This window comes from Schistocerca serialis, chromosome 4 (assembly GCF_023864345.2).
Source record: "Schistocerca serialis cubense isolate TAMUIC-IGC-003099 chromosome 4, iqSchSeri2.2, whole genome shotgun sequence".
Taxonomy (NCBI): domain Eukaryota; kingdom Metazoa; phylum Arthropoda; class Insecta; order Orthoptera; family Acrididae; genus Schistocerca; species Schistocerca serialis.
The window spans coordinates 456,721,860-456,736,373 of record NC_064641.1 but is presented as its reverse complement, the minus strand read 5'-3'; the positions used below and the strand labels follow the sequence as shown (position 1 = coordinate 456,736,373).

The window sequence follows — 14,514 nt, the reverse complement described above, 5'->3', positions numbered from 1 at the left end:
ACTGTGTTCATTTGGAGTATGGCGCGACCGTAAGTTTTGGTCTCGTGTACAGAATGGAACCACTGCGAACCGTTCGAAACCATTCGACAAAATTTGACCGTGATCCGAAGCTGCAAAAAGCATTTATACTTTCTCAGCCCTCCTGTTTTCGCACCCTCCTGTGGCATCATCACGGGGGGTGAGGGCTCGACATCGACACATGCGTGATTCAGTGGCAAAGGGTCTGTCTAAGACCCTCCAAATCGGCAACACCCTCGGTGGCATCCGTCCATCTTTATTGAGCATTTTAAAAATTTATCTGTACGCAGAAAGACTGTGAAGTAGTCCCAAGCACCTGCAGGCAGGCAACCACTTGACATCTCTCTTATTGCAAGTGGCTGCTAGCCGGCGCTAGAGTACCAGTGCAGCCTGCCTGCAGGCATCTAGGACTACATAACAGGTTACCTCTGCACAGATACTTTTTAAATTCTCAGTAGAAGGTGTTTCCGAACTGGGAGGACTTGTCGCTTAATTGATGAAAGTGTAAACGTCGAACACCATCCGCTCCCCAGCTCCCCCCGCTCCCGGCCGGGATCACGCCACGCGAGGGGGCGAAACAGGAGGGCTGAAAAAGTATGAGCACCTTCTGCTGCTTCGGGTCACTTTCAGACTTCGTCGAATGATATTGAACAGTCACTAGCGATTCCAACCTGTACAGAACAGCAAAAATTGTGGTCGTGCTGCACTCCAAACGGATGTGATCACGTTTATTGGGGATGCATCACCACAAAGTCCTTAGTGAAGGGTTGAAACGTTCAGGTGTGTCAGCAGTGTGAAAGGTTAACAAGAATGCCGCACTGCGAACTGTCGTTTTCGACCGCGAAATGCGTGGGAATCAACGTCCCAAGGCAAGAATGAGTTTCACTGAAGGCCTTTAAGCCTCCCTCTGACTCCTTCTCGTGTCGACTCCGAGCGGCGGTGTGCCTGAAATGTTTTCGTGGGCCGCCCTTAAAAAAAAAATCACGTGCTTTCAACGCTGGGCCTTGCGACTTGGTCGTCGATTGCAGAGGCGTCAAGAGAATGGATGAAATGCGGGTAAGAGGCGGTGCTATGACCTGCCCATCGTGCGATATGTTCGCGGTGGCATTGGGCAGAACCGTGATAAAATTTGGTGCCAATGTGACATCATCAACCCACCTTACACATCACATTAAGTTCTGAGGTTTTCTTTTTACGTGTGTCAACATCTTGCTGTTTGAAGCGTCGTCGAGCCCAAGGGTGACGTTTCAGGGCACCACGCTTTTGCACCGTTACAGTGGAAGACTGTAGGCGCCTTCGAGCCAAATTTCAAAATTCTGTGTCGTAATGGGGGTTGTCGAAAATGTGATTCTTTAATTCTGCTACGCAGTGGAGATTACTAACCGTCTAACTTGGTCCATGGTGTACGGTCCCAACTACAGATTACCCATCTAACGGCTCTCAGGGCATCGAAAACTAAACTTTCAATATTTCATATGATTAGCGTCCGAACTTAATAATCTTATATTAAAGGTTTGAAACAGCGAGACAAGTGTTACCGTTACAAACTGTGTGTGTGTATCTTGACGCAGAGTAACTTACGGTGCACATATTGCCCAGACTATATTCAGGCATTATTTCAGATTTAGAGGCCTTAGCGACTTCCAACAAATTTTAAACATAATTTCAAACCTTTTCTAAACTTTTATCTCTTACACGCAAAACATCAAATATTTAAGAAGTTAAGTAATCAGATGTTTGAAACTCTTTTATACATGGGAGTTCAATTCTTTAAGGAATCGTGGGTCCACTGGTTTTATGACATAATATGTTTGGTGATGGCAGTTTAGTTTCTGCGTTTCGCATTGCTTCTAAGTTCATTTCTTGCTAATTCTTTATTAGCACTACTATATTCATGTTCTATTACGCCTCATTTAATGTGTGTCTCCAGTTTCAATTTTAAAATTATACACCGTGTCCCAGAAATATTGTGACAGACATCGAGGGGTCGTATAGGATGTCTTCAGGAATAAATCGAGGATAGGGACCCGTGTCCGGAAACGTCATCCAACGACGGTACAGAGGGTCGAAGTTACAGGCGCCTGCTCTTGCCACTGGGCCATGCCTTAGGCAACATACTTGACTTTGTACGCTGACGGACCGTAGGCGGAACGTTTCGCAATGTTGTTTGTTATTCAGTGCTGCGCATGCAGGCCTTGTCTCCTAAGAATGCGATGTTCCGTTGCTTGGTGGACAACGGTTTCGGAAAAGTGTCTCTCTCTGCAGTTTATTTTCACCTGTACACTGAAAAACACTGGAGATTTTCGATGGTTCCGGAGAAAAATAAATTGCGGATGTAAACCCGTGTCCGAAACCATCACCACAGAGCAACAGATCATCACATTCATAGCAGACAAGGCCTTTCTACGCAGCATCTAGCTCCTTTCTTCCACTGGCGATCGTGGCAGTCAGTCGCGATCACTGAATAGCAAACAACATTGCGAGACTTTCCATCTACCGTCCGTCAGCGTGCAGTCACTATTGCTGCCGTAGGCGTGGCCCATTGGCAGGTGCCGACGCCTGTAACTTTCACGCTCTGTATTGTCTTTGGAAGACTTTTCCGGACACGGGTTCCTACCCTCGATTTATTACTCAAGGCACCCTATGCGACCCTTCGATGTCTGCCACAACAATTCTGGGACACCTCGCATGTATGCTATAAGGCATGTGCATATACTGTATATGCCGTGAAATGCATATATAAATGTACAATGCCGTACGTGGAATTTTCGACTGGGCTGGGGCTTACACAAACTGTAAACGATGAAATATAGAAATAAATGTGGCCTTGTTAAGCTGGCCGTGGAATTTCGACAGGGAATGGGAGTGGGTGGAATAAAACTGAGCCGGCCGGAGTGGCCGTGCGATTCTAGGCGCTACAGTCTGGAGCTGCGTGACCGCTACGGTCGCAGGTTCGAATCCTGCCTCGGGCATGGATGTGTGTGATGTCCTTAAGTTAGTTAGGTTTAAGTAGTTCTAAGTTCTAGGGGACTGATGACTACAGCAGTTAAGTCCCATAGTGCTCAGAGCCATTTGAACCAATAAAACTGAGATGCTAGAAAAAAAGATGGACTGTCTGGCATTCGCAAAATTTTGTGACATAGTTGGAATGATTAGAAGAGGTGAGTAATCAAACCAGCAAGCTCCACAGACAGTTGACGAAAGCAAATTTATCGATAACAATCGAGAAGACACAGTATACTACGAACGTGAAAACAAGCCGAGCTTATTAACAGCAATTTTTAAATATCGATAATTTATATGGAATAATATTCATATAATTAACACACTACGAAATAAATTTGTAATTTATAAAAGTCAATAAAATTAAACTTCAGTCCTATGTTACAGACGCAGAGTTCCCTGAGATTTTATGAAATCCCTGAAATTCCCTAACATTTCCATGATTTTTCCAGGTAAAATGTAATTTCCTGAGAGTTCCAGGCTTTCTGAAAGAATCGCCACCCTGTACATAGATGAAACTAGGAGGAGGCAAAATTCTGAAAGCAGAGAGATACTTGTACAACAAAGAATTCTCAGGAGAGTGTTGAGATTTCGAAGAACAGGAGGTGATCAAATAGAAGGCGAGCGAATTGAGAACGGTACAACTACGACCGAGAGGATCTCTGACACCATCAGGAAAAGAAGGAGCATGTTCTCGGACACATCCTTAGAATGTACCATGAAAGAGTGATACATCAGATAACGAAGTTTCTTGTGAATAAGAGAAGGGAAGTATGCTGTACCGAAGTGGGAGTAGAGGAGACCGAGATTTACAAAAGGTTAAATTTGAAATAAAGTAAGCCTCTGTAGTTCAGTGGCTGGTGTGCTGGGCTGCTATGTGGAAGACCCGGATTCGGTTGCCGGTACTGCCAGGGATTTTTCTTTGGTGGGAGGAATAGAACAGAGTTCAATCTACCTCGTGATGCCAACTGAGGAGCTACTTGAGTAAGTGGCGGCTGCTAGGCCAAGAAAGTCGGGCGATCCAGGTCGCATCCCCATGATGCCATTCACATAGAATGAAACGTCGGTCAGTCGGTCCCGGTTCGCCCATCAGGTCCAGAACGCAGAGTTTTGCTCGCTTACTTCAAATAAAAACACAGGCTGACATAGATTTCCAGGAAATCGTTAGCCTCAGGACAAAAATAAAAAAAAAGTAAAGAGACAGGAGAAAATTGCAAGGAATATGAAACACGGTTTCCTTTATCCATGATCGACGTCTTGATGCATCGATTCTTTTCTTTTCCAGCTTTCCCACAGTCCATGTCTGAGTATCATACGGTGATCTGCTCCAAACGTACTATTCAGAAATTTTTTACTTGACTAGCAGACCCCATAACGTTATAGTGGACGGCGAATGTTCCACAGAACTGAAACTGCCAACGGGTGTGCCCCAAGAATGTGTAGTAGGGCCTCTAATGTTTTCAACCAATATCAACGATTCATTAGATAATGTCAGCAGAAATATATGATTGTTCTCTGAAAAAGCTGTTGTGCAGAGGAATGATTTGTCGTTGGACGATCGTTAGCAATTGCAGGAAGACAGACAAAATTGACACTTGGTGTAACGAACGCGTGTTCTCTTTAAATGTGGATACGTATGAAGCAACGTCTGCAAAAAAGGGAAAGAACCCGATAATATCTGTTTACAAGTTTAGTGGTGAACATTTTGAGCAAAGTGTGTGTTATACGTGTTTAAACGCAATACTAATAACCTATATGAAATGAGACGCGCACTTAAAGTCAGTATTAGTTAAGGCGAATGAAAGACTTAGATGCAGTGGGTGGGTTTGGGGAAAATACAATGTATATGTAAGCGAAATCCAATACAAGATGTTAGTGTGAACGGTTGTAGAGTGTTGGTTGCCCGTTAGGATTGCTTATTAAGTAGCATACAGGGATCAACGTATTCAGAGAGGCTCCAGGATGGTGTAGTCCATACGAAAATGTAACAGAAACGTTCGGGGAGCTTAAAAGGGAATCGTTGGAAGAAGGACGACGTAGTTTATGCAGGTGTCTGAAGATATGCCGACACCGAGACCTGCAGACACCGAAGATTTGCGGATACAATCAGTCCACGGAAGGGTCTGAAGCGAAGGTCACCCTGTCCCCTCCCTCACCTCATATCACACTATCAAGGCTTCGCGTCCGTACCTTACCCGACACCACCAGTACATCAGGGGATACCATGCGTTCAGTATTTATCAACAATACTATACTGTCAATATAATGAAGCCACCATGACATCAGATATTCTGTCAGTATTTTCATTTGGCAACTCGATTTCAAGAAGCCAAGATGTCGAACAACCAATAGTTTGTCGGTATATTATTAAGTATGAGTGTCAATGATAACAAAAGGGAGAAATGCAAAGGTGAATGCCTGACTAAAAGAAGGGCATGTCCACGCTAATTTTCTCACTGAAATCGGAGCTGGTGCGCTTTTAAACATCATTGAAATAACTTTCCTGTCGGCAGGAATGTCAGTTTTTCCTAATATTTTTTCATCTGCATTTTCCTCTACAGTTAGCATATTTTCTTTCTCTGTTCTGTCCCGTAACACCATTAATAATTTTTCATTAACGTCAAGAGGCATCGGATTTCAGTGAGAAAATTAACATGGTGTGGAAATTGCCATATTTTTTTCTCTATTCTGAGCTGTGACATTATCAATAATTTTTGATAAGCTCCAAGTGGCATCGAACTTCAGTTAGCAAATTAACAAGATGCATTTCGTTCTTTTTCTCATCCATTCACGCATCCATTTTTTTAGCCATAGTTAATGAAACAACAGGACACGCTGAATCGTTGTTCGACAGCTTGGCTTCTTGAAATCGCGTTGCCAAATGAAAATACTGACATAAAGCTTTGACGGTGTGGGTGGCTTGAGTATTCTGAAATACTGCAAATATAGTGCTTTTAATAAATATTGAATTTGTGGAAGTCCCGTATGTACTGATGGTGTCAGGAAAGATGCAGACACCGCGGCTTGAAAACGGGGATTCGCGAACATCACCAGCTCGAGAAAGACCTTCCCACGTTCTAAGGGATTGGTGCCGAAGCTACCTGGTAAAAATCCTATCCACAATTCACTGGCAAACCATACTGTTTTGCAGGTATCAATTTCCGCATTTCTCCAGCATTTAGGGTCACCACCTGTCCACATTTTGGAGGAGGAGTCCCCACATTTTTGGAATAGTCCCGTGTCCCTACATGAGGTTGACGGAGAACCTTCAAGTCACCACTTTTTTCGTTTACATTATTGAGTTTTACCTTTTTATATCATACAGCATAATTTTTAGTTTCATGCTCTTAAATTAATTTCATGCTCTTAAGTTTATCATCTTATTCTTATTAGTCAAAGCCAATATGTGTAAAATACATGACGAAGCAACAAAACAACAGGTTTAAAACTCAACTGTTTCACCACCTCGTTTACATAACAGATGGTAAAGGAAGATTAAGGTTTAACTTTCCATCGACATCGCAATCATTAGAGACAGCGCAGAAGCTCGGATTGATTCAAGGATGGGGAAGGAAATTGGCCGTCGCCTTTCAAAGGAACCGACCCGACATGTGTTTGGACCGATTAGGGAATTAAACGGGAAACCTAATTCAGGGCGGCTGGCCGCGGGTTTGAACCGTCGGCCTCCCGAATGCGAGTCGAGTGTGCTAACCACTGCGCCACCTCACTCAGTTATAACAGTTGGTGTTGAAGAGGGTTGAATTTATGGAGTGACCCAGTAAAGGAGTATTGACATATTCTGTACTTTTGCTGTTCCATAAGGTTACTAAAATTGTAGCCAGAAACTTATTAAAGACAGTGAATTTTTTATTAACGATAGTGAAATTTGTGTTTTATATTACTGTGAGCCTGTACTTTTGCTGTTCCATAAGGTTACTAAAATTGTAGCCAGAAACTTATTAAAGACAGTGAAATTTTTATTAACGATAGTGAAATTTGTGTTTTATATTCCTGTGAGCAACGCATACATAGAAAGAGTGTTTTCCCTGATTAGAAACTTGAGAAGTGATGTGAGCTAAACGAACATCAGTGAAGAATGTGTACTGTAAACTTCTTGTTAAAATCAGCTACGTATAGTATCAGCCGGTCAGAGTTCTACAGTGATATTTTGCACGAGAAGAAACTTCTAAAAGATCGCTGCATCAGACAGTAAGTACGTCTGTTAGTTCCAGCGCCAGCTTTTTTGATTTTGACCAATGTATAAGGTAAAAACTGCTATCTTTTAAGTATTTTAAATTTCAAATTTGGTATTTAGAGTTACGTTTTGGTTTGAGGATAAAAACTGACGAATGTTACTAGCAATTGCACATTTAATATATTAAGTGCTATCTTTTCTTTGAAGTGTCCCGACTTAGGCCTGCCAAATGGGACTACGTGCTGAATTTTTACCTGCTAAACGTGGCAATACTACCGGCATTCGCCCACGTGAAACGCTGTTGGGTAAGTTTAGAGAACGTGTGTTCAAAGAAGTCTGTGCGACCTCTCTGGTGTCACCATCGTACATCCTGGGTAGGGATCATGAAGATCGAGACATTAGAACGCAAGCATAGGCATATAGATTTATTTAGGCGTACAGACTTATTTATCCATTTCTCAAATAAGCGAATGGAATAGGAAAGAAAATGCTGTTCAGTTGTACCCTCTGCCACGAACTGTGCAGTGGCCTGCGAAGTATATACTGGGTGATCAAAAAGTCAGTATAAATTTGAAAACTTAATAAACCACGGAATAATGTAGATAGAGAGGTAAAAATTGACACACATGCGTGGAATGACATGAGGTTTTATTAGAACGAAAAGAAAAAAAAAGAAGTATTGCTAGACGCCTGAAAGATCTCTTGCGCGCGTCGTTTGGTGATGATCGTGTGCTCAGCCGCCACTTTCGTCATGCTTGGCCTCCCAGGTCCCCAGACGTCAGTCCGTGCGATTACTGGCTTTGGGATTACCTGAAGTCGCAAGTTTATCGTGATCGACCGACATCTCTAGGGATGCTGAAAGACAACATCCGACGCCAATGCCTCACCATAACTCATGACATGCTTTACAGTGCTGTTCACAACATTATTCCTCGACTACAGCTATTGTTGAGGAATGATGGTGGACATATTGAGCATTTCCTGTAAAGAACATCATCTTTGCTTTGTTTTACTTTGTCATGCTAATTATTGCTATTCTGATCAGATGAAGCGCCATCTGTCGGACATTTTTTGAACTTTTGTATTTTTTTGGTTCTAATAAAACCCCATGTCATTCCAAGAATGTGTGTCAATTTGTACCTCTCTATCTACATTATTCCGTGATTTATTCAGTTTTCAAATTTATACTGACTTTCTGATCACCCGGTATGTTCGTGTAGGAAGTATGAGAAGGAAAGAATAATGGATAAAGCTAAAGACCAGAAGAAGAGAAGCTGATCCAAATTAACGTGGTGCTCAGATGGTGAAAAGGAAATGAGGGAGAAACAACGTGTCTCGAAAGACTTCACAGGCGGCGTAGCTGAAGGCCCGTAGAATCTTGAGCTTTTATGGTCCGCTCAAAACTGCTTTCGTTAGATCGCGCGACGAATTCGGCAAGGTCCTTGTCGACGCGTTCACCTCGAGCGCTCTAAGCGCCTCTTTGTGCGCACAACCGCGCTGGAGGGGCGCGCGGCTGCGTGCCGCAGGTTCCCGTCCTTTGATCCGGCGCCGGGAAGCCCCGCCACGGCGAGGGGCGTGGTTTCCGCGTGCGCCCGCCACGTGCCCGCCGCCTCTGCCCTCCCACTCGCGCATTATCAGCCACATCGCTCACTCCCTGAGCACTCTCTAATAACGACATCTCTGCGTGTCGCCTCGCCCGCGTGCCGCCACACAGTGCGAGGAAAGCAGTAGTCCAATTACTCATTCAGTCTCTGAAATTTGGATCTCCGTTGAACTGACACCCCTATCTGGCATTTCGTCCACTGTGCCTCCACCACAAATACTACAATGCTTTAGCCTCGTCGGCGATAATATGAGAGTATACGCAACGGAAATTTCGCACGATATGAGGAAAAGCTACCATAAATTATTACAATCATCTTGATGTCTCTAATTGTCGGGTACCCTCAGACGCACTATTTATGTTCGTATTTCTTAATTTTCGCGTGCAATCTGGCTGGCTATCGATTGTTGATACCAAACAGTTTGAAAGCATAAGAAAAACATATCACTGACGGCATCAATGGGCTATAGAGAAGCTCTCGCGTATAATACTTTGTTGTGAGCGCACGACTATGTACTTGTGTGGAAAAAACCGTTAGGCTGGCGATTCGGTTAGTATTTGAACAATGAGAGTGCTAGATAAAGTCACGCGTCGAGAACGGACATGCATTACACAATTTCAGTGTCGAATGTATTCTTCGTACCTCATGGCGGACAGTCTATTGCGATTTTTGTTCAGCTTAATTGAATGCTGGATGATTAACTGATGCAATGCCGTTCGTAATACTGTCCTCATATCGCAACCTTCACTATCCGAGTTATTATCAACCAGCCACTGAACTGACGAAGGAGAAGACAAAAGTAACGTCACGAGCTGCTCACACATTTCATCATTGCGGTTGACGTAAAATGGAGTTTGTGATGAGGAAAGAATTGGTGATAAGTAACGTGACGGTGTTGAGACGCGCAACTAGGTACACACAGATAAGAATATGTACAGATAATCGGCCTTCAGTTTGAAATCCGGATTTCGTTCACAATGCATTCCCAGTCCTCTGGAGACTGATGCGGAGGTTTTTGACATTCACATTCCGTCACTATCTGTATGTAGCAGTTAGCGTAGTTCCTGCTACACATTCATGGATCAATCACAAGACGACACTATTGTGGCTTACTTAACCTACTCAACTTTAAAAGCTATTTGTATGATAATTTCCTATAATTATATCGCTCTGTATGTGTAATGGGAGTAGTGAAAATTTTAGTATAAAAACATGGACGAAATAGTATTTAGAACGTGAAGCTCTCTGCAGGGTTCGAAACGTGTTGCTAATAAATTCTAGATCTGACACTGAACAAGGTTATTTTAATATTTTACCGTGTTTAAGACAGAACGCGTGTGGCACCATTCAAAATGTGGACTACGCTCTAAAAACGACGCCGCTTAAGTGCACCGGCGGGTTGCGTCAGAAATAATGTGACAGCACAGAGGGGCGCCTCCCAGGTGGCTGACGGCGTTTAAGCGTCGCAGTGTAGCGCAAGGGGTCCCCATGAATAGGGCTAATCCCCCGCTGCAGACAAGCGACAGCGCACTCCTGCCCCCCTCCACCCGCCACAGTGCGAGTGGGGTGTGCCGGCTGACTGCAATGACGTAACGCTGTTGTGGCGAGTGTCAGGGCTCTGCCAGGTACGGCGGCCGCTGTGTACGCACCAGACCGCTGCCAGGTGGCTGCCAAATTGGCACAGGTTGCTCCCGTGTCGTGCACAGCACACGCCGCCAAGTGGCAGTCTGGTAATTTTCAGTTTACGTCCACCGAACTATTTTACCGTCGTGCCAGCGCGGAAAAGTTACACAAGAAAACGGCAATACTTTTCCGAATGAAATTGGGTGTATCTTCATTGAAAACCGAAAACAGCAGTATTTTACACTATTCCGTCCCCGAGGTAATGTCCAAGTGTAGAAAGACACGACACCATCACTTGAAAATCTTGATTTTTTTTTTTTTTTACATCGACTTTCATATTTCTGTACCACTGGTCTAATTACGTATGATACATCGCACCGTAATGTTATTCTGTACGACAGTCTCACTGGCAATGAATTCAGGCAATTATCAGTCGAGTATTCCTCAGCTATAGCACACAGGGGACTGCTGACTAACGTATCCACTCTTTACGTTGGTATGTCTCGATGGACATTCTTTTCATTCAGACCTCTTGCCACACGACGTTTTCTGTGAAATAATGCTACAGATCGAGTGCTTGTGGTGTACCGGCCGTGAGACAGGACGCGGGGCTAAGCGTGAGGGAGCGCACGAGGGTTCGAGCGCACCGTCCGCCGGCACCCTGAAGGTGCCGTGGCAGCGGCTAGCGGCTGACCGGTGGTGGCGGCGCCGGCGGCGACGGGGTGCGTGGCCGAGACGCGCGCCCACCGGCAATCGATAAGGCGGAAAATGCGGCGTGCGCGGCGCGTGTGTGCCTGCCTACCTGGAGCCAGCCAGACGAGCAGCACGAGGAGCATGGCGGCCCGCGCCCGGCTAGCGGCCCGCGCTCTCGCCGCTCCGCATCGCCGCGCGCCACCGCCGCCGCCGCCTGGCACTGGGACCGTAGTCGCGGCTCGCCGCCGCCTCGCTTCTGCTGGCGCTGCCCCCGGCACGTCGACCGCTCCTGCTGGCTGGCGACCGCTGCGTCCCGCGCCGCCCGGCGTACTGGTGCGAGCCGCCGCGACGGTCCGCGCCGCCCCCCACCCCACCGCCACCGCCACGACCCCCACCCCCTACCGGCGCCGCCGCCGCCGACGGGCGCGCACTGCTCCCTAGCGGCTGGACGGCGCACCAACCAATCAATGGAGCCTCGCCACAGGCCGGCGCCAGGGGAGTTGCGACTCTCAAGAAAACTGGAAGACCTCGGTCGTGGTGAATCACAATTACCTCTGACCCGCCATCCGCACCGGCGACCTTTACGGTCAGCTAGCTGTGGTGCTCTCCGATCGATGGAGACGCTAGGAACTAGCCGAGTGTTTCACTCCAATTCTCACCAACGCTCTTCGTTACAACTTATCTATACGTGAGCATTTGGTGATTTCATCCCCTCTGTTATGTATCAAAACCTTCCCCTTCTGGGTATCTTCGACGAAACTGCTTTCTTCGCCATACAATTCAGCCTCCATTTAATCCAACGATCCCCTCAATGACTCATGTCCCAGGAAACATTTCTCACACACAAATAAAGAAGAGATGTTATGTGGACATGTGTCCGGAAACGCTTAATTTCCATGTTTTAGTTTCGTCAGTATGTACTGTACTTCCTCGATTCACCGCCAGTTGGCCCAATTGAAGGAAGGTAATGTTGACTTCAGTGCTTGTGTTGACATGCGACTCATTGCACTACAGTACTAGCATCAAGCACATCAGTACGTAGCAACAACAGGTTAGTGTTCATCACGAACGTGGTTTTGCAGTCAGTGCAATGTTTGCAAATGCGGAGTTGGCAGATGCCCATTTGATGCATGGATTAGCACGGGGCAATAGCCGTGGCGCGGTACGTTTGTATAGAGACAGATTTCCAGAACGAAGGTGTCCCGGCAGGAAGACGTTCGAAGCAATTGATCGGCGTCTTAGGGAGCACGGAACATTTCAGCCTATGACTCGCGACTGGGGAAGACCTAGAACGACGAGGGCACCTGCAATGGACGAGGCAATTCTTCGTGCAGTTGACGATAACCCTAATGTCAGCGTCAGAGAAGTTGCTGCTGTACAAGGTAACGTTGACCACGTCACCGTATGGAGAATGCTACGGGGGAACCAGTTGCTTCCGTACCATGTACAGCGTGTGCAGGCACTATCAGCAGCTGATTGGCCTCCACGAGTACACTTCTGCGAATGGTTCATCCAACAATGTGTCAATCCTCATTTCAGTGCAAATGTTCTCTTTACGGATGAGGCTTCATTCCAACGTGATCAAATTGTAAATTTTCACAATCAACATGTGTGGGCTGACGAGAATCCGCACGCAATTGTGCAATCACTTCATCAACACAGATTTTCTGTGAACGTTTGGGCAGGCATTCTTGGTGGTGTCTTGATTGGGCCCCATGTTCTTCCACCTACGCTCAATGGAGCACGTTATCATGATTTCATTCGGGATACTCTACCTGTGCTGCTAGAACATGTGCCTTTACAAGTACGACACAACATGAGGTTCATGCACGATGGAGCTCCTGCACATTTCAGTCGAAGTGTTCGTACGCTTCTCAACGATTCGGTGACCGATGGATTGGTAGAGGCGGACCAATTCCATGGCCTCCACGCTCTCCTGACCTCAACCATCTTGACTTTCATTTATGGGGGCAACCCCGGTACCAAATGTAGAGACTCTTCGTGCTCGTATTGTGGACGGCTGTGATACAATACGCCATTCTCCAGGGCTGCATCAGCGCATCAGGGATTCCATGCGACGGAGGGTGGATGCATGTACCCTCGCTAAAGGAGGACATTTTGAACATTTGCTGTAACAAAGTGTTTGAAGTCACGCTGGTACGTTCTGTTGCTGTGTGTTTCCATTCCATGATTTATGTGATTTGAAGAGAAGTAATAAAATGAGCTCTAACATGGAAAGTAAGCGTTTCCGGACACATGTCCACGTAACATATTTTCTTTCTTTGTGTGTGAGGAATGTTTCCTGAGAGTTAGGCCCTACCTTTTTGTAACATCCTGTATATAAAAACACAATTATTATCGGTTCAGTCCCTGAGATCTCCACGTATCTGTTCACAACAAAGATCATCACCACACTGAACACTGAAATATTTACCCCAAACATAGGTTCAAAAAAAAAATGTTCAAATGTGTGTTAAACCTTATGGGACTTAACTGCTAATGTCAACAGTCCCTAAGCTTATACACTACTTAACCTAAATTATCCTAAGGACAAACACACACACACCCATTCCCGAGGGAGGACTCGAACCTCCGCCGGGACCAGCCTCACAGTCCATGACTGCAGCGCCCTGGACCGCTCGGTCAATCCCGCGCACAAAGCCGGCCGCTGTGGCCGAGCGGTTCTAGGCGCTTCAGTCTGGAACCGCGCGACCGCTACGGTCGCAGGTTCGAATCCTGCCTCGCGCATGGATGTATGTGATGTCCTTAGTTTGGTTAGGTTTAAGTAGTTCTAAGTTCTGCGGGATTGATGACCTCAGATGTTAAGTCCCATAGTGCTCACAGCCGCGCGCAAACATAGGTTCAAGAGTCATCCTGTAGTGTCTAATCATCCAAAAGGTGTCCTGTTCTTGGGGTGGGGCATGGTGGTCCTCGTCGATCTTCCCACTGGTTTAACAGGTACCGCCACGACTTCCTCTCCTGGACGTCATCTCAGAGTTTCACTTACATCCACGGACCTCAGTTACTTGGTGAAGATATACTCAAAGAGAAAAAAGACCCACCACGAAGGAATCATCTGAATAGGACGGAAATCGCTACTTGTGATGTACATGTACAGAAAAATTAACGACTACAATTTCAGAAAAACTGGATAATTTGTTCAAGAGAAAGAGCTTCAAAAGTTGAGCCAGTCCATAACGTGTTCGTCCACCAGTGGCCCTTAAGCACAACACTACGTCGACGATTTTCTACGACCCGTGTTGTTGCCAATTTTGGCAAGCCATACTGGGCTTATGTTTCAGCAAGATAATCCTCTCCACATATATACACACAGGGCAAAAGTTTCTACTGCTTGTTCTTGTGCTTGTCAAACCCTTC

General features: G+C 45.8%; 1 protein-coding gene across 1 annotated transcript in view; it reads right to left on the bottom strand.

Moving 5' to 3' along the window:
* Window positions 1–11,307, bottom strand: part of LOC126475099 (protein kinase C-binding protein NELL1-like) — a 980,737-nt gene extending 969,430 nt beyond the window's left edge. The window contains exon 1 of the mRNA XM_050102677.1: window positions 11,246–11,307. Coding sequence (XP_049958634.1) covers window positions 11,246–11,279 — 34 coding nt within the window. The 5' untranslated portion in view covers window positions 11,280–11,307. The remainder of the gene's footprint in view (window positions 1–11,245) is intronic.
* Window positions 11,308–14,514: the final 3,207 nt, after the last annotated feature.